A 19,277-nucleotide genomic window follows, 5' to 3' on the forward strand; every position below is an offset into this window, starting at 1 on the left:
CTACTTGTGATCTCTCTCTGTCAAATAAATAAATAAAATCTTTAAAGAAAATTGAAATTGGGGGGTTGGGTGTCTCCGTCATTAAGCATCTGCCTTTGGCTCAGGTCATGATCCCGGAGTCCCGGGTTCGAGCCCCGTGTCGGGCTCCCTGCTCAGTGGGGAGCCTGCTTCTCCCTCTCCCCACAGCTGACACTCTCAGTGTCTTTCTCTCTCTCTCAGATAAATAAAATCTTTTAAAAATCATTAAAACTAATTTCCCATTTCTTTTTCCTTTTTGACATGACTTCTAGAAAATTTAAGACCAACACGTGGTCTGCATTATGGTTCTGGTGGTCGGGGCTGGTGGAGCCCCTTCTACCCATATGTCATACGAACCCGCGCCCGCGGCCTCACGAAGGAGGCTCAGCCATCCCCCCACTTCACAGAGGAGGACGCCGAGGCTCCCAGCCCCGGGGAGCGGGCTTTGCATCTGCCCACACCTTCATGCCGACTTGAAGCCCTGGGCCTGACTAAGTCCAAGCCCTTGACCTCAGGGTGCCCCCTCCTGGGCATCCTGCTTTCCGCCTACGCAGCGTTTCCACTTGGACTTTGGCTGAAAATTCTACTGGATGAGGAGGAGAGAGAAAAGAACAATGAGAGGAGAGACACCCAAATCTCCCGCTCGGCTGGAGCCGGGGCCGCAGGGCTGCACTCCTGCTCGTCATGGGACAGGGTAGGGACGGGTGACCCCTGGCCTCCCCACCTGTGCATAGTGCCCGCTGCAGATGGCCCCTCTCCAGTCGGGGACGTTGATGCAGTCCGGGTGCCGGACCAGCCAGTTGTCGTCCTTGGTGAGGTAGGACCCCGGGTACTCGGACACAGAGCCGTCGATGTCGTGGAACAGCGACGTCTTATCTCCATCCATGTCCAGCTGGTTGAACCAGGGCCCCGGCTCTCCGAAGAACACTCTGGAAGTAATCTAAACAGAGCCCAGGGAAGTGAGACCGGGCCAGGGGTGACAGGGAAAAGGCAGCTGTCATTGGGCCAGGGAGAAGTTTCCGGTGTTGACGTGACACCCCGGCTAAACCCAAGATGCTCTCGGACGCTGCGGGAGGCCTCACGGCTGACCTCACGGCTGACCTCACGGAGGGAGCCAGACAGAGCCAGACGCTGAGTGGCCTCAGCTCTGGACCCGGCATGGCTATCTGGCCTCTGCTCACGGGAGACTGCGGGTGACCCTGTAGAGTGCCCTGATGAGTGAGCAGAGGGGATGCAGGAGCGTGTGTGTGAGAGGCTGTGTGTGCACGCGCTGTTTCCGGAAGACGGTCTCCCAACACCAGCCGTGGAGGTCTCCGGGACCGACCTCTCCCAAGCCTCAGCGGCCTGAGTCAAGAAGTGGCAAGTTTCCCTCCTTCCCCTCAGTCGGCCAGTGCTAGGCAGACAGGCAAAGGGCAGGCCCAGAGGGGGGCCAGGAGGAAGAGGAAAGTTCTGGCAGGTCCTTACCCCAGAGAAAATGGCCCACCTGGCCTTACCCAGCCTCAAAGAGCAGGCACTGTCCTGCCCTCCTCACAGGGGGAGAGATGAGTGGAACGTCTTTAGCCAAGAAGGCCTTGGGAAATTTGGGATTTTAAATTAATTATACCCACTCAGGTGGCCCTGCCATGAGACTCAGTAGTAGGTCAAGACCAAGGCCTTTGGAGGAACAGCCTTAGGCCCTTGAGTCTGGCCAGAGCCCCTGCACAGGCTCTGGAGAGGGGGGTGGCGGGGAGAGGGCAAGCGGGCACTTATGCAGCCGGGGCTTGACCTGTGGGGCAACCTACGCTTGTACTTTTCCAGTCTGGATGCCGACAGGCTGGGACGGGGCCCAGCCTGCTTGGAGGAAGTTGTTCACTCCCTGTGGTGGTGGCCACAGCTCAAACTCCAGCCCCAGGGGACCCGTGAATCACCGCCCGAAGTCTGGGTTTGCCGGGAGCCTGCCCCAGCGCTGCACTCACCGGGACGTCCTCGAAGGCGATGTTGGTCACGTTGTTATGGGGGCAGCTCTGCCAAGCGTTGTTCAGCCGGAAGGCCAGGGCGCTGGTGTGCCGGCCCTCCAGGGCCGCGAACTTGCGGAAAGTGCAGTTCTGGATGCTGACGGGGCCGTCATAGAACTGAATTCCTCGGATCGGGAAGTTCCTACGGAGTTACGGAAGTCAGATGTCAGGCCGGCTGCCATGTTGTACCACGATGCTGTGCGTGCCCTCCAAGGTGGATGGACATGGAGACTCCCCGGGTGAACCATGCCTGATCGCCACCTCCAGCGACTCCTCACTGCAGGCATCAGTGACTCAGTAATTAGTTCACTGAGAAAGCATTCACAGATGTAGAAGACATGCATAAACAATTGCCAGACGACTTACTGGATGGAGGGAGGGGGGGAGGGAGGGATGGATGGATGGTGGATGGTGGATGGTGGGTGGTGGATGGTGGATGGTGGATGGATGGTGGGTGGTGGATGGATGGTGGATGGATGGTGGATGGATGGTGGGTGGTGGATGGTGGATGGATGGTGGATGGATGGTGGATGGATGGTGGATGGATGGTGGATGGATGGTGGGTGGTGGATGGTGGATGGATGGTGGATGGATGGTGGATGGATGGTGGATGGTGGATGGTGGGTGGATGGTGGATGGATGGTGGATGGATGGTGGATGGATGGTGGGTGGATGGTGGATGGATGGTGGATGGATGGTGGATGGTGGATGGTGGATGGTGGATGGTGGATGGATGGTGGATGGTGGATGGTGGGTGGTGGGTGGTGGATGGATGGTGGATGGATGGTGGGTGGATGGTGGATGGATGGTGGATGGTGGATGGTGGATGGATGGTGGGTGGATGGTGGATGGATGGTGGATGGATGGTGGGTGGATGGTGGATGGATGGTGGATGGTGGATGGTGGGTGGTGGATGGTGGATGGATGGTGGATGGATGGTGGGTGGATGGTGGATGGATGGTGGATGGTGGATGGTGGATGGATGGTGGGTGGATGGTGGATGGATGGTGGATGGATGGTGGGTGGATGGTGGATGGATGGTGGATGGTGGATGGTGGATGGATGGTGGGTGGATGGTGGATGGATGGTGGATGGATGGTGGATGGTGGATGGTGGATGGTGGATGGATGGTGGATGGATGGAAGGAAGGTAGGAAGGAAGGAAGGATGGATGGATGGATGGATGGTGGATGGTGGATGGGTGGAAGGACAGAGAGATAGAAAGATGGAAAGATGGATGAAGAATGGATAGCTGTTTAGTTGCTGGCTTGGGGTTTGGGGAATTATCCTTTATTTAAATATTTCCCCCAGTTTTTCCATCCTGTGAAGAGGCACTGAGTAAACGCTGTGAGCACTGCTACAGAATGCCAGTATTCTGTCCCTTGGGAGACGAGAGCCATTAGTCATTAGCGCCTTGTCTCAGCTGCCATAATTTAATCAGATTAAAACCCAGATGAGTTTCGTCTGAGTAAGCCTTTCGATTGCAAGTCTCTGGGGTCTGGGCCAGAATGCAAGGCGATGGTAATGCGTGAGAGCACTGTGCGTAACCTTCCCAGCACCCCTTGCAGAGAGGCAGCCCCCCCACCGGGAGGGCAACAGTATGGAGCTGCCAGTGGATCCCAGGAAGGCCATGATCTCCAGGCCTCGGGGAAGGGATGGGGAGGAGGCTACATGCTCAGAGGGGAGGCAGAAGGGACCGGAGAATGGGCCACTTGCCCCAGCAGAGGGCAGGGGCTCAGAGACGCCCCTCAACTGCCTCTTACTCCCGAGCAAGGCTGGGGAGGGGCTGGCTGGGCACCTGGTGCCCAGTCTAGGCTCGTTCCTTCTTCGAGCCCCGTTGGTTCGCTTTTACTGGAGTCTCTGCCTCTGGGCCGGGCCCCTCCTTCCACAGCCGGCACGAAGGAGCAAGGGCAGCAGGAGGGAATAAACACCGAGAAGGTCCCCGGGGAGAGGCCGTACTCCACAGTGCCCTGTCCTCCACCCTGGCGGCTCCCCAAGGAAAGCCTCGATCATGCCAGTCTTGGCCGGCACCTTCATGGGCCCCAAGGACTTCCTGCACTTCTGCATCTGCAGAAGGAGTCGATTAGCAGCAGGGCCTGGAGCCGCGGTTCTCGCGGGCGCCTCCGTGCGGGGTTCCGGGTCGTGCGCCCCGGGGACCGGCCGTCCGGACTCGCCGCGTACACAGCGTGGGCTCATTTCCTCCCGAGCCCAGCCCAGTCCCATTCAGGACGCATCCCCGTGACGGGGAGGGCACAGTCCCCGCTCGTGAAGGGGCTGCGGGGAACCTGCCTGCTTTGGCAGACCCATCAGGCCTCCATAAACGAACTCAGCCCCCGCGTCATCAGGACATTCTGGCCCTGGGAAGCCGGTAACCCACAGCAAAGCCACCCCAAACATGCAGAGGCCGACTTGCTCATAAAAATGACCCGAAGGGATGGGTGCAGCCCTTAGACCAGACAAAAACAAGGGCTTCCTGATGGCTTGTGCCCCCGGGGCCCGGGTTCCCTCGGCAAAGTCCTCGCAAAGGCCACACCCACTGCAGTGGGAGCTTCAGGCTGTGTCTGGCCCGGCGAGGCAGGAATCACATTTCCCGGGAGAAAGGGAAGATGCTCAGGGAGCCAGAGGGGCCCTTGGAACTCGACGAGCGGGGCCCCTGCGCTGCTGGCCGGCTCCGAGCCTTGCTGTCTGGTTCAGATTCACGTTTGAGCAGAATCACCACCAGACGGACCCCTCCCCGCCCCCCACCTGCTCCATAAGGCTCCCTGAAGAACTGGCCACGTCCCTTGCGTCCCTTTGTTCTCTGAGCCGGTCAGCTCTCCAGGTCACCCCCTCCTCCAACCACTTGTTTGTCCTCGTCCCCACTCTGTGCGAACTCCACGTGCACCCGACTGCCCGCCGGCGGCCCCTCAGCACAGCCCTACAAGTCTGTGGGGGAGCAAGCCTGGCCTCTAGGAATCTCTTCCTGCACTAACTCGTTCAAACCTCCAGGGCCACGGGGAATGAGTTCCGTCTCGAATGGCCCTGGCCGTCCGAGGAGGTGTGACAACACCTCCCAAGCTGTTCCCCCGAGCGGGACCCCGTCTCCCATCGAAGCTCCTCATCTGTGTGCAACACGGCCTCGGGTTCTGTCCCCTTCCTGGTCATTCCCCATGGGCCTGAGTCTGTCTGTCCCCCACCCTCAGAAGGATGATGGAGACGAAGGAGCCGTGGTCACTGAGCTGGACACTGAACGCCACTAATGTGTTCCCAGAACCCGCTGCGTTCCCATTGACACGCGGCCCCGTGGACGGGTCTCTCACACTGTTTTTCTAAATTCCTTTCTCCCGTGCTTGATTTCACCCCACTGCCAGCTAATGCCTTTGGGTTGAGTGATCTCCCTGCCGGGTCACAGACAGAGGACCTGACCGCCAGCAGGTGGAAATCACCAGCGTCATTCTCTCCACTGCTGCCACGTAGCACAAGCCACACAACGAGGAAGCCGCCAAGGCTGCAAACCTACTGGCCTATGGGGAGGGTCCTGCCGCTGTGGTCCAGGCCGCCGGGGCCCCAGATCCTGTTGTCCATCATCTCCGTCCCCACGTTGCCACTCTCCCCAACAAACAGGCTGTTCTTTATCTCCTGCTTGGAGCCGTCGTCATACGGGAAGGTCCCACCGCTGTAGGGAGAAGGTGTCTGGGCTGAGCGGTCCAGAGCGGCTTCCCATGGAGGGCTCAGCACAACGACGGCTGTCCTTACCTGGCCAGGGTCAGGCCGATGCCATTGTCAGCAAACCTGGGGACAAGAGCAGACAGTCAGAGCCTCCCCTCACTGCACACTCGGGGAAGCCGTGCAAGAAAGGACCGTTCCCTGTCCCCAGCTGTGCACCGTGGACACTGTGTGGGGGAGGAGGCACGGGCTGTGCTGAGGGAGCTGGGGGCTCTCCCACTCGGTGTCTGCTTGCAAACATGGGGCTCAGTGTTTGAGGCCACACTGCCCCTCGGCAGCACACACACCAGGCTCTGTGAGCCGCCTCCTGTCCCCCGTCCCCACCCGTGACTCCAGGGCTAAGCATGAGGATGGACCGTGGAGGACCTTGCCTCCCTCGAAGGGCCACACTTGGGGCACTCGGTAAAGGCAGTTCCAGCTCCCCAGCCCCAGCAAGAAGGACGGACAGACGCCAAACTTCCCAGGGGTCAGGCAGTGCTGGGAAGGGGGGCACCCACGGTCACAGTTACGCTGTGGCCACGCTTCCGAGTCCCGCAAGTTGTGATTTCAAGCCCCAGTTCCACCACTTGCTGGTTGGTCACTAAACTCAGCCTCGGCTTACCGTCCCCCAAATGGAGGTGATCATTTGTGTCTTCGGGAAGCCCGGTGACAAGCGCAACCAGGACGCAGGGCACGGCAGGGGCCCAGAGCACGGCAGGGGCCCAGAGCGTGCGCTGCGTCCCTCCTCCCTTTTCTCACTGACCGGCTCTGGGGCTGAGAGAGCCTCATGCGGGGGCTGCTCGGTGACCCTGAGCACCTGCGTACGCTGTTTTTAGGGGGGCTGAGGGGACGCTGCTGGCCGGCGGGGGGGGGCTGTACCGCTGCCTCGCGAGGGACCAGAAGGCCGAAGCCCACGTGCCTGTTCCTCCCTGCCCTGCTCTCCTCGCCCCCGTGTGGGGAGACGTCAGCCCCTCCCTGTCCCGGACCCCATGGCCCTCTCCTCACCGACAGCTGTCCAGCCACACGTCCCCGCCGCGCAGCCAGGCCCCGTGGTCCTGGTTCTTGTAGGCCGTGAAATGTCGGATGATGGCCGGCTCCCGGGGCTTCAGCGGGTCGGCGTCCTGGTGAGGGCTGTACCTGGAGCGCACCGTGGGGAGGGCACAGGTGGCCGGGTTGGGGGGCTGCGAGCAGAACCCCTTCTGGCTGTGAGCTTCCCCCCACACACAGAGACAGGAAGGCGCCAAGGAGGCCGCTGCCAGCTCCCGTTCCCCGGGCTCTGGCACGAAGCTGCGGAGTCTGTCAGAGAAGCCACGTGGGCCGAGGAGCCCCCACCTGACGCGGGCCGGGGCAGGTCACAGTGCAGAGGGAAGCCCAGCCGGCCAGGTGCGATCCCTGAGTGCGGTGTGGCCCCTGGGGCTGGGCATGCCCACCGACGGGGGACTCTCGACCTCACGCCTGCTCTGGGCTCAGCTCCAGGGCTGCACGCGGGGCTCGGTGGCGTCCAGACCGGCAGATGCCGCCGTCCACGTTATCACGGCGCCAAGCCACTCACTCTGAAGCAGGCCGAGTACCTCGGCCTCTTTCAAGGGCACTGAGCTGTCTAATGACCTTGAGGTTTTGACAGCACCTTTGGAAAGTGGCCTCCTGGCCTCCGGCTGAGCTCAGTCCCGTCCCAAGAGCCCAGGGGTGCAATTCTCCCGACTTCTCTCTTCCCCTGTAGCTCTCGGCCCAACGCCGATGGACCAGGTCACAGCTGTGGCTGAGGGATCCAGGGACCTCTGGAGATTTCTATCTCCCTTCCACGGCTATCGCCGAAGCCTACTTCAGACTTTGCCCCGCTCAGATTTTCACCGTGCTACGCCAGCCGCTAGCTCCAGGCCCAGGACGGAGAAAGCACTCACCAGCTCCCCGATGAGCGAGTGAGTGAGTGAGTGAGTGAAGAGAGCGGAGGTGGGTCAGGAGGTCAGCAGGGAGTGCGTGCGTCCCCAGTGGGTGACTACCTGGCAGAGATGATAGAGAGGAAGGGCCTCTTGTCCTTGGCAGAAGCCTCCGTAGTCTTGACCCCGTTGTCTATGATCATGCCAGCCTGCGGGGAGGGGACAGTCAGGGACACGGTCACTTCCACTTCCAGGCTCAGGCACCTCCTCAGGCCCAGCCTCACCACACGCTCTTGCACACTCCAGTAAAACCAGCCGTGCTGTCGGGATGCATTAACAGAAGTATGGGGTCTGCAGAGAGGGAGGTGAGCAGCCCGTATGGCTCAACTTTGCTCAGAGCAAATCTGGAATAAGGCATCCTCTTGGAGGTGTGCGTGAGGAAGCTGAGGTCTGGAGGGTTACATGTCTCGTCCAGGGTCATGCAGCGAAGTCCGTGCCCGGAACTCACCTTGCTTTGGGCAGTGAAAAGCCTGGGCCCCATGTCAAGGGCGACAGGCACACGCTCCTAGGAAACGTGTCTGCAGAGACTTAGAGGAACTGCTGAATGTAGGTCTTGTCTCCCCGCAAGAGGCAGGGGTCTGGGGTCCTCCCACAGCTCTGCCTGGGCTCCTGCCTGACTCAAGGGCAGACCCTCCATTCCTGTTTGGCCCTGAAGGTGTCTACTTGGTCAGCCCTGGGCACACGGGAGTCGGGCCTCCCAGTGCCGGGCCTCAAGCCTCCTGGGAAGGCCCAGACCCAGGCTCCCTTCTCCTGCAACCGGAGGCCACTCTGGCTGGTGCATTCCTAAGTCAGGGTGTTGTGGGTCGGAAGACGAAGGGCCGGATCCCCAGCTCCTTGCTCCTGAGCCATGACCTTCGTCCCCAAGCCCCGGCTGTGGCCTGCGTTAAGACAGGCTAAGAACACTGATATCAGAGGACGGCGAAAGTCCCAGTGCTGGCCCCGGACCATCCCTCCAGACAGGATCTCACCCAAGGGGAGCAGGGGCGGGGCTCCTGGGGGGGGGCACCACGCCAGGACTCCATCCAATCAGTGCAGCTCGCGATTCCTGCTCCCTCCCTCCTCACCCTGCCCATCCCCTGCCTGGGCCCGTGAGTCCCTGCCGAACTCCTGTCCTGCTCACAGCCCCCTGCTTCGAAAGTCCCCTATCCTGGCGCTACCTGGCCCAGTGTCCAGCTCAGGGGAAGGCTTTTCAAGGAAGGGGTCCCGACAAGCAGCCAGCCCAGCCTGTCCCCTGCTCGGCCGACCCCCGCCCTGTGCCCTTCACCTCTGTGCCAATCTTGTATAGCCGAGGACAGCCTCAGGAACCCCTGCTCTGTCAAGGACACATTGCTGCTCCTCGTCTCTACTCTCTGTCCTGAGAAACTCATCATGCTGGGCCCCTGGGCCCCAATGCTACCCAGTCCCCTCTGCTGCCCCGAGCTGGCAGGCCCCTCTCCTACCCCACCGTGGGTGTAAGCCTGGCCGGCTCCAAGAGGATTCCCTTCTCCACAGTAATCCTCTGCAGGAGGTTTTTTCTCTCCATCCTGATGCATGCATCCCCTCCCGGGCTTGGCTTCCTCTTCTGTCCCAGTAGGGGCTGGACCAGAAGATCAGCCTCCACCAGTGCACACTGCACCAGCCCCCCAAGGCCACCTCTGCACCCCCGGGTGCCCCCTCTGGCCTCAGCCTGGCTCCCCCCCTCTGTGTCCCCTGGCTCCATCCTGCTGCTGTCCCGGGTGGGCGTCCTCGACACCGCGGGAGTCCCAGGCCTCCTGCCCGGCACCCAGTGTGGTTCTGGACTAGGAGCTTCCGTTTCCCACCTGCCCCTCGGCTCCGCATGGACGGAGCAGCCCACCTCCGGGAACAAAGCAGCAGGATCGGAGGGAAGGACGCGCCTCCAGCCTCCTTCAGAAAGGGCGCCTGGTGCTCCCGAGCTGGCAGGTCAGGCTCCGCCTTCAGGGTCAGGCAGCCCTTGCTGCTTCCAGCTCTGACCAGAGGCTAAGGCAGGGCCAAGGGAGGCACAACGTGGGACATTCTTGCTAAGAATGGCAGGAGCCCAGGAGGCTTTGCTTTTCTGCAGACGGGCTCTAGGAACCCCGTGACTGTGGGCCACAGCCAGCAGGCTGTCCCAGCTCTGAAAACCTGCAGGCCCGGGCGGGAGGTCGGCCAGCCTGGCCGGGGAGGCGGCGTCTGGAGAGACTTACCCGGTAGTTGGAATGTGCTCGGTTGTTATGGAATTTCCCCAACGGAATGTGCTCTGAATAGCCTGGGGGGTACATCCCCTCCGAGGGGCCTGTGGGCACGTGGTGGAAGATGAACCAGAACCCGGTCTCCTGTTGGGGGGCGTGCGGGGGAAGCCACAGAGGTCAGCCCTGCAGGCTGCTTGCTGGGGCTGCAGAATGGCCCAACGGGGGCAGGACCCAGCCCGGCCCCAGATCGGGCCCCCTGCCGCCCCTCCCCAAACGGCCGGCTCGGGGTCCATGACGATCCTGGCTCTTCCCTTTCATTGTGCAGCTCTGGACAGTGAGGCCCAGAGACGGCACCTGACCCCTCGGGTCCCATGGATGCTAAGTGGCAGGGAGGAGTGGGTGAGAGCAAGGCTGTGTGGACAGAACACCGCCCTGGAGTCCCATCGGTGCCCCTGGGCACGTTCGCCCTCCCTGCCATGGCTTCCCTGACCAGCAGGTGGACGGGACAGGCCCCTGCCGCGTAGGGTTGATGCACCAATTATACCATTTCAGCTGAGAGCTCCGGTGGGCAGGACACGCGCCAAGCCACACCCATTTCCATGGACTAATCAGTCGTTTCAGTCAAGTGCTCTGATCCCCCGTATGGTAAAGGTACAGGGGCCATTGCTTAAAGCCAAGCCCACGGGACCCCTTCGTCCCAGCTGAACCTGACCAGGGGCTCCTTCCCCCTCCCCGCCACCCTGGTTTACTTCCTGCCGAAGAAGAAGGGGTCGTTCTGCTCACCTCAGAGCCCGCGGCCGCACAGTTAATGAGGTTGTTATTGGGGTTAGCCATCCAGAAGGTGGACACCGCGCTGTGGGGGTGGGGCAGAGACCGTGTGACGTCACCCAGCGGCTGCTGGCTGCCCTGGCCCCCACCCGAGGCATGAGAAACCCTTAGCTCGCTGTGAAACCCAGTTCGCTCGTGCGAGGGCGGTGGGCTTCCGCGTCTCGAGGGCTCGCAGTTCAAAGGGGGCACAGGGCTCGCTGAGGTGGAGGCCACTGGTGGCTGAAGTCGGAGCCCAGCTCTCCAATGAGGAGAAGCCACCAGTGCCCCAGACAGGGGTCAATACTCGGGGAGAGGCCCACAATGGAAGGCTGACCACACGGGCTGTCCTGTCTGTCTCCAAATGGGAGAGGACGCCTCGTGCCCGCGGGTACCCACTGGGGCTCCTGGGGGGCAGCCCACAGCCTCGCAGAGGAGGGCCACGGGACGTCAGGGGAAGCCCGAGGATGAGAACAGTGGTTCTCTGTGGACAGGAATGACGGCCACGGGTGAGCAGAGAAGGAGGGAGTAGACAGCAGGCCCTCCGTGGCCTCCGTGGCCTCCGCTGAGAGACTGAGGGCCGTAGGGGGCTAAGGCTGGGAGGCACAAGCCACTTAGAAGCCCCGGGGTGCGGAGGTCAGAGGCCTGGCCGGGGCGGGAGAGCGAATGCCTACTCCCAGGGCCCTCCGGGGTGCGGGCCTGCGGTGGCCCGTGGCGGGAGGGGGAGGCACTCACTTGCAGTCCTGCCGGGGCTTGGGGACGTAGCCTGGGTAGGAGTCTTCTGTGATGGTCCTGCACATCTTGCTGTCACGGTCGGAGGGGAGGAGGGTTCCAGACTTGACGAGGAGGCCCAGACAGTGGTCAAAGGTGTTCCGCTCCTCTGGCCCGTCCTCCGTGAAGAAGCAGTGGCCCAGAGAGTTATAGCCCACCACGTCCTTGACCTGCGGGGATCAAGACCGGGGGCCTCTCACCCAGCGTCCCGGTGTTCCGGAGCCTACCCGTTTGTTCCGCGAACGTGACAGGGCACGGGCAGCACCCCAGGTCCCGTGAGGAACCCCGCCGGCTTAGGGAGGGGCCTGGCACAGACCCCTCCCAGCATACGGTGGGGCAGGGACAAAGGGTGAGAGGCGGGGCCCACACAGGCGAGAGCACCCGGGACACAGCCTAGGAGGAGGAACCACACAGAACCCAGCCCACGGGAAAGGGCGGGGGACGGCTTCCCCTGGGGGGCGGCATCTGAGTCCGACAGACTGTGCCCTCCCCATGGTCCACGATGTACATTGGGCAACATTTGCAACCCTCGGGCCAAGAGGCAGAGACGGCCGCAGACTCCAGCTCCTCCACGTCCTGGAGTCCCCGAGTCAGCGGGGGAAGCAGACGCTGAGAGCACGGGGCATGGTCCCAGCAGGGCGTCCCAGCAGCGCAGCCCGGCGGCCCCGGGGATTCGGCTCCTTCACCCCGTCACAGGTGAGGGACTCCCACTCCACAATCTCTGAACCCCACGAGCACATCACTCTCAGAACTAAAAAGTCCTTACGGGGTCTCTGGCCTGAGCCGCCTCCCTCCCCAAGGCCAGACGGCCTGTGAGCGCCCCGGACACACGGGCATGGCGCTTCTACTTGAATGCCCCAGAGACGGGATACTCACTACCTCAAAGGTAGCCTGTCCACGGCAGAGCACTGACGATGGCGAGAAATCCCCACTGAACGTCACTGAGATCGCGACCCTCACCCTGGGACATCAGTTCGATCCGCACGGATTACGCACCTACCAGCAAGCCAGGCCCCGGAACATCCTGACCCCATCCCGCAACAGCTCCCCGTCAGTACCCTTAACACTTCAGGGAGCCATCCTGTCCCTTGTGGGATGTTTAACAACGTTCCAGGCTTCTGTCCTCGCCACAAGTCAGCAGCATTCCTCAGTGTGACAACAAAAATGTCTCAGACACTTGCTGCCAAGCACTCCCCCGGGTTGGGGGTGGCGCAGTTCCTTCTGGCGGGGACGCACAGATCCCAGGTGAGCACCCCAGACTCCGGAGTCCACCCCGCACTCCTCCCTAGGACAGAGCCTGCCTGCTCCAATGTCCAGACAGCTACGTTCTAGAAGCATCCAGAACCGGGACCCTTCACGTCCTATTCATCTTGCTGAAGTCTTAAACAATTCTAGAAGAGTTGGTTTTGGTTTTTGGCTTTGTTTGGTTTTTAGAGCTAAGGAAACAGACTCGGGGAAATGAAGTGATTTGCCCAAGGTCGTGCCACCCATGTGTGCAAAGCCAGGCAGGGCTGGGACCCCCACTTTCTTACTGTGTCCATTCACCCCACAGGGGAGGATCCAAACACACAGGCTGCCTTGTTCCAGGCCGGCTGTGTCCCCTCCACGTCCCTCCCTGATCCTTGGTCATTGGCAAGGGCGTGATCTGGAGTCCTGTTCTGTCCCTCACTGAGCAGTGAGTAAACACCAGGGCCATCCGATGGGGCGGTCTCCTTCTGTCCCAGGCCTCTGGGAAAGCAGCTTATAAACAGCCTGGAAAGACAAGCAGGGAGGAAGCGGGGGCTGCTGGGGCCTGCGGGGCCGGCTTCGAGCAAGTCCCAGGCGTCCACTTACAGAGGAGGACACTGCTGCCCAGAGCGGGGCTGTGGGGGGGTCCCCGCGAGCTCACGAACCCGGAGCCGGAGCCGTGTTCAGACCCAGGCCTCCCGCCTCCTGCCCACGGCTCTTTCAGAATCCGAAGCGCCCACTTTCCCCGCTGTCCCGACCACACCCCGCGTGGCCCTTCTCTGGAGACACGGGAATGAAAGATGAGTTGGGGACGCTCATTTCAACCAAGGCCCCGGGAAGAGATTCCCTCCAAGACCCTCGAGGTGTATGCTGGAGAGAAGTCCCCACCGAAAGGAATAACAAAAGCTAGCCTTTGTGGGGTGTCGAATGTGTCACAGACGTCATCTCGTTTAGTTCCTGCCACAGTGTGGTTCCCTTTCGCCTTCCGACCGGATTCTCCGTCTGCCGATTCTGTTCTGTTCTGTTCTACCAGTTGTCAACAGCCCCCAATGGAAACAAGCCCTTTCGTCTTGTGCCTTCTCATCGGGGGCAGGCGGGCACGGCACGGGCGCGGAGGGGACAGCAGAGGGAGGGGACAGCGCGGTGAGGTGGAGGAAAGGGCTGGGTGGGAGCAGAAGACACGAGTCCAAGCCTTGGCTCAGCCACAGACTTGCTGCACATTTATTTCCCAGGCGCCCCGGGGTGACAGGTGCTTCTAAAAGCTGGCTCTTAGGTCTCTGATCCTTCTGCCTCAGAATGTTTCCCAGAATTGAGTATTTACACTTTGACACAGCCTGAGACAGAGAGGCAGACAGACGAATCTGAACCCCGTAGCCGCACGCCCCGACAACACGGTACGGGTTTGCAGGGGGCCACCAAGTCCCTGGGCCGCTAGCCCGCAGCCCGCACCCTGCTCTCAAGCGCAAATCACACTTTTCCCTCCGTTTGTCAGCGCGTCAGCCCTGCGGAGGGCTGGCAGTGCCAACAGGGATTCCCAGAAGCTGTTTCAGGTCTTCGAGTGCAGTCCGGTGGGGTCCCGGCATGAGATTATGAAGGAGGAAAGGGCTCAGCCCTCAGGGGCTGCTACATCGGAAATGGCCATGAAGTGGAGGGTTGTGTGCAGACCGACCTCCACCAGCGAGAAGAAGCAGCTGCCGCCTGCCTCCACCTTCCCGGGCGAGTGTGAAACCGCCCAGACCAGCGAGAAACTTGACCCCAGATACAATCAGAGTGGAAGACGCATTTCCAGATTCTACCACTCACTTGGAGTTCTTCAAGCCACTGAAGAAAACAACCTATTTTTGCCGAGTCTCAAGGAGTATGTGACCAGGCAGACAGAAGCCAAGAAGGGCCGTAGAGAACCAGGTCGTGCTCTGCCCGCCAGGAAGGACCGGGCCCCGTGAGGCTGCCCCAGAGAGGCACGATCGGGAAGGGAACCCGGGAAAGAGAGGCCTGGCGCCCACGGCCAGCTGCTCCCCGAGCTGACGGGGAACGCACCTGCCCTCTTCCCCAGCGCACCGCTTCCCTGATCCGCCCGCAGAAGCCCCGGCCTGGCACACTTTGGGGGAAAGGGAGCACCGCTGTCTGGACTTCCTCGTGGGGGCTCAGGCGGGAAGGAGAATTGGGAGCAGCTATCGGAATCCAAAAGCCAGTGAGACTGAACGCGAGAAACCGGGAAACGGGGCCAACAGACTCCTGGCCCGTGGTTCCCAGTCTGTGGCTGCGCCCGCTGCCCAGGGTAAGGGACCACAGCCGTATCCGCAGGAGAAAGCTGCGGGACTGGTGACTCCCTGAGGCTGGACGGCGGTGGGGGGGTGGGCTCCAGCCAGGTGTGGGGGCCCCAGACGCCTTTGCACCAATGACCACACACTTCGAGCCATGGACCAGGTGGGGACGAAGGAAAGGAGGGTTCTCTGCTCCCACCGCCTCTTTGCTCTGAAAATGGAAGGGATGGGGGAAGCGGACAGAATCCATACCGGAGTCTTTCTACCTCCCTCGAAAGCTCTGGGACCGATTCGCTGCTCCCGGGAGAGAGCAGGCAGGTCCCCTGCGGCCCTCTGGCCTGCCCCATAGCTCAGAAACTCACGGAGAGGCAGGGGGAGCCCATCATGGGCCTCCAGCTGCCTGCCTGAAGGGGACGGACAGGAGAGCCTTTCTCTGAGGGCCAGCTGCATCCCGCCCTGGCCAGCATCCGGGGGCTTCTGGGGTGACCACCCGGTTTCAAAGAAAGCACCACCGCTGGCGTCAGTCTCCCGAGAGGCATCTCCCCCGCTCTGTTCCGTAGACGTGGCCATCGCGTGAAGGGGGCTCCACGGTTCCTCGGGTCTTGGCATCAAGAGGATGACCAGCATGTCAGTGTGGTCTAACCGCCGGCTGTGACTTTGTCGGCACGCACGGTGAGTGTGCTAGGCGGGCGGGGAGGACACGGAGGCGGCGTTTGCCAAACTCCCGGGTCTACTCTGTGTGTACACAGAAGACAAGGGGACCAATACGAGCTCGTGGAAGCAGGGAAGCTTCCCCAGGGCTCAGGACGCGGAGAGGCGCGGGGATCCAACGACGACCCGCCAAAGCCGAGTTTGCCACATGTGTTCCCCGGCTTCGTCCTCCTCAAAACCCTTGCAGTGGGCTGCGTCCTCAACCTCATCTTGCCCATCAGGGAAACGGAGGCTCCAAAAGTTCGGCTCGGCCCCCGGAGTCCACACTAGCGGCGTTAGAACACAGGCGGCTGGGACTCTGTCCGCTCAGCCCGCTGGTTCTGCGGACGCCTGCGGTCACTGCTGCTGAGCGAGTAAGGAGCCGGCCGGGGAGGAGGGGCGGCGGGTTCGTGGAGCAGGAGCTCCCGGGGCGCACAGTGGCCCTAACAGCCTCCTCTGGGCTGGGGGGAGCAGACGCCGAGAGCCCCGCGTGTTCGTCGGCGAGGAGGGGAATGAGAAGCAGGTGTTGGCGGGAACGCCGCGCCCGGACCGCCCTCTCCAGAAGCAGGTGGGGAAGAGTGGTGACAGGAGAGCAGGTGGGCAGCCCGGGCCAGGGTCGGGGGTGGAAGGAGGCTGTTTCCTGGGCCGAGGGCACCGGAGCCTGTCCACAGGCGGGGGAAGCCCAGGCGTGGAGGGAGGCATGGAGAGGCCTCGGGCATGTGCGGACCTGCGACCGCCTGAGGGTAAAGGCATCCTTGACACTACGAGCGGCTTCCGCCCTCTAACTCCGAGTCCAGGCTCCGTCACTGCTCGGCCTCCTTCCGCCCGCCGGCCCTAGACACCTCTCCAAACCAGCCGGGCCGCTGCTAGGTCCTTCAGGCCAGCGCGAGGGGCGCTAACGTCCGCTACCGACGGGGAGAGCGCAGCTCCCGGTGTGGTCCTTCTGCCACCGAGGTGGAGCATGTGGTGGGGTGCCGATCCGCACCCCAGTGCTGCCCCGGCCTGCGGCGCTCGGGGAAGGGACACACAGTCCCTGTTATCCTGCTGCCTCTATGGGTCCGGGGCCCCGAGGCCTTCCCTTCACCCAGATGCTAAGCCGGGCCAACTGGTGTCACCTCGGAAGGGCGGCGTGGGTCTGTGGCTCCGGATGGCAGCCCATCAGCCTGGCCTGGCCGTCCGGCAGAGACCCGAGCTGAGTGCAGCCGGAGCCCTGCGTGGCCAGTGGGATGAGGCGGCCGGCCGCTCGGCTAGGCCTAGGGAAGCCCAGTCTCTGGCTGGCACCCGGGGAGCTGATGGGCGCTCCCTCCCGTTCTGCTGGTCAGTGCTACCCGGCACCAGACAGAAGCACGGCCTTGGCATAGGGAGAGCAGCAAGATGTTGTCCAAGTCTCTGGCTCCGAAAATCTCTGGTGTGGGTGCAGCTGGCCCGTCGAGCGGCTCCAAATGAGCAGGTTCCGAGGGCCACTCCTGGCCTGCGCTCGACCCTGGCCCCTGCCTGCCTGAGGCCCCGCCTAACCCGGGATCCGGCGCCCACAGCCGCTTCCCGCCCTGCTTCCCCTGCGGGAGCCCGTTCCTCCCGCCAGGACCCCCGCCCGCGGCTCCCAGGAGGCACAGCCCCACCAACGTGGCCAAACCCGTCTCGTTCTCCCGTTCTCACTGGGCAGCCACGAGAGCGGCCTGTCGTGCCCTGCACTGCACGCGGGACAAAAGGGAATGCGAGAACGGCCGTGTGTCCACAGTGTGTGTGTGTGTGCGTGTGCAACTGCCCTGAGAAGCAGCTAGGCCTCTGCTGGCACCGACGCCGCTGCTGGGAACCCTAACATCGGCCTCTTCCAGGAACGGACGTGAAGGACAACAGAAGCTCGATTTAAGAACGAAACGTGAGAACGAGCGCTTAGAGCAAGCAGAACTCTCAGACGCCGGCCTGTTATCTTCCTTAACCAATCCGCCGCTGTTCCGAGCTCAGCCATCACCCTGCCAGAGAACGCCCCCGAGGGTCTGCGCGGCACTCGCTCCGCACGCCAGGCAGACCAGCAGAACAGCCCACACCCGCCCCCGGGGCCGCACCGTCCGTGTGCACTCACCCGTGGGCTTTTACAGAGGAGAAAACAGACATGAGAGGGGAAGCGACTGGCCCACGATGCACGACAGGTCCATGGCAGGCGTCAGATGGACACCCAGGCCCCGGAGGCTGAGCTCACGCTCTGTCTGGTACCGCGCTCCCGGCCTTTCCCACCTGTTGGCCACCTCGCTGTCTTTCTGCTTCCGCGAGAACACGTTCTCCTTTCTTCTTCCTTGAGCCCCAAACTGCCCCCACGTTCGGCGATCATTCCAGCCACAGCCCTCCTATCCCTGCCACGGAGAACTGGCCGGTTCCTGGTCAGTGCCCCGACATGAGCCGGTGGGCAGGTGGCTGGCCTGGGGCTCCCTTGTGCCCCTGCCCCTCACAGTCCCCTGAGCTGGCTGCAACTCCCCACTTGGCCGTGGAGGACAGCAGAGGTTTGGGGATGTCCAACGATTTGCCCAAGACGCCCCAGCTCACAAGCCTCGGACCAAGCTCTGGAACCCGCACGCTTCTGGACGAGGCCCCAGCGCTCTCCTCTCCTCTCAGGGGGCCTTTGAAGCGGCAGAGGACACCCGCCCCCAGCCCCTGTGCCACACAGCCGTGCGGTCTGACCTGCCACCTCGGGCCACTTTCCGAGAGAAGCCAAGAATCCAGAGTTCTACGGGAAATCACTTAATTTTTAGATGACGGGACCTAATTCAGATGTTTCTTCAAACACCACCGGAGGCCAAGAAAAACAGCCCGTCGCTGAATTCCGCGCACAGGCCCGTCTGCGGCATCTGGCTCTGAGTTCGTGGAGGACGTTAAGTTTAAAGAAAGGCTGGTTTGGTGTAAAATTATCAGTTTAGTGTAAAGATCACTGAGTGTTTCTTCATAAGCCAAACAAAACACAGCCTGGATCCCTCCACTTACAACATCCAGTTTCTAAAGTTTCTATAGAATATGAGTTTAGTTCATGTATTTATTTTTTAGAGAGAGGGAGAGTGTGAGCAACGGACGGCAACGGAGGGAGGTGGGCAGGAGGGGAGGAAAGAGACTCTCCAGCAGACTCCCCGCTGAGCACGGAGCCCAACGTGGGGCTCGATCCCACGACCCTGAGATCGTACCTGAGCCGAGATCAGAAGTCAGATGCTTAACCGACTGAGCCACCTGGAAACCCCGTAAGTTAGTTCCTTAACTAAGAACCAGCTGTGCACAGACAGGCCTCTGGCCCACAGGCTGCCAGGCTAACAAAGTCATGCCCCTGCAGGGTCTGCTCCGGAGGATGCTTGCTCTCAACTGACAGCTTTCTGAACTCCAGGCCAAGGATGGTTCAACCCCCGGTGGTCCCCCAGACTAAAACGTCCCGATCCAGACACCCATCCAGCGTGAAGCATTAGAGGAAGGGACCAGAGGACAGGGGAGGGACGGGGCTTACCAACAGGCCGTTGGAGCCGTGCACCGTGACGCAGCGAGAGAACGTGTGGTGGATGGAGAGCTCGCGGACGTACGTGGGCGGGTCGTAGCCTCCCTTCTCGTCCACGTCGCCCGCCAGGTGGAAGTGGATGGGGTACTGCCCCACCAGCTGCTGCCCCATGTGCCTCAGCTCCACGCCCTCCAGGTGCGCCGCCTTAAAGCCCAGTGCAAACTGCAAGAGGGGAGGCGAGGGTCAGAAGGG

The 19,277-nt window shown here is 61.9% G+C and overlaps 1 protein-coding gene across 4 annotated transcripts in view; it reads right to left on the reverse strand.

Annotated features, from left to right (window-relative positions):
* The window catches only part of CEMIP (cell migration inducing hyaluronidase 1), a 128,682-nt gene that overhangs the window by 13,677 nt on the left and 95,728 nt on the right, over positions 1-19,277 (reverse strand). For all 4 annotated transcript variants that reach the window (XM_082736724.1, XM_082736722.1, XM_082736723.1 and 1 more), the window contains 10 exons: positions 19,038-19,247; positions 11,340-11,545; positions 10,584-10,653; positions 9,816-9,944; positions 7,696-7,781; positions 6,701-6,832; positions 5,747-5,782; positions 5,511-5,666; positions 1,974-2,154; positions 743-958 (listed from right to left, as the gene is read on the reverse strand). In XM_082736724.1, coding sequence (XP_082592850.1) covers positions 743-958; positions 1,974-2,154; positions 5,511-5,666; positions 5,747-5,782; positions 6,701-6,832; positions 7,696-7,781; positions 9,816-9,944; positions 10,584-10,653; positions 11,340-11,545; positions 19,038-19,247 — 1,422 coding nt within the window. The remainder of the gene's footprint in view (positions 1-742; positions 959-1,973; positions 2,155-5,510; positions 5,667-5,746; positions 5,783-6,700; positions 6,833-7,695; positions 7,782-9,815; positions 9,945-10,583; positions 10,654-11,339; positions 11,546-19,037; positions 19,248-19,277) is intronic.

This window comes from Mustela nivalis (assembly GCF_964662115.1).
Source record: "Mustela nivalis genome assembly, chromosome: 6".
NCBI classification, from domain to species: Eukaryota; Metazoa; Chordata; class Mammalia; order Carnivora; family Mustelidae; genus Mustela; species Mustela nivalis.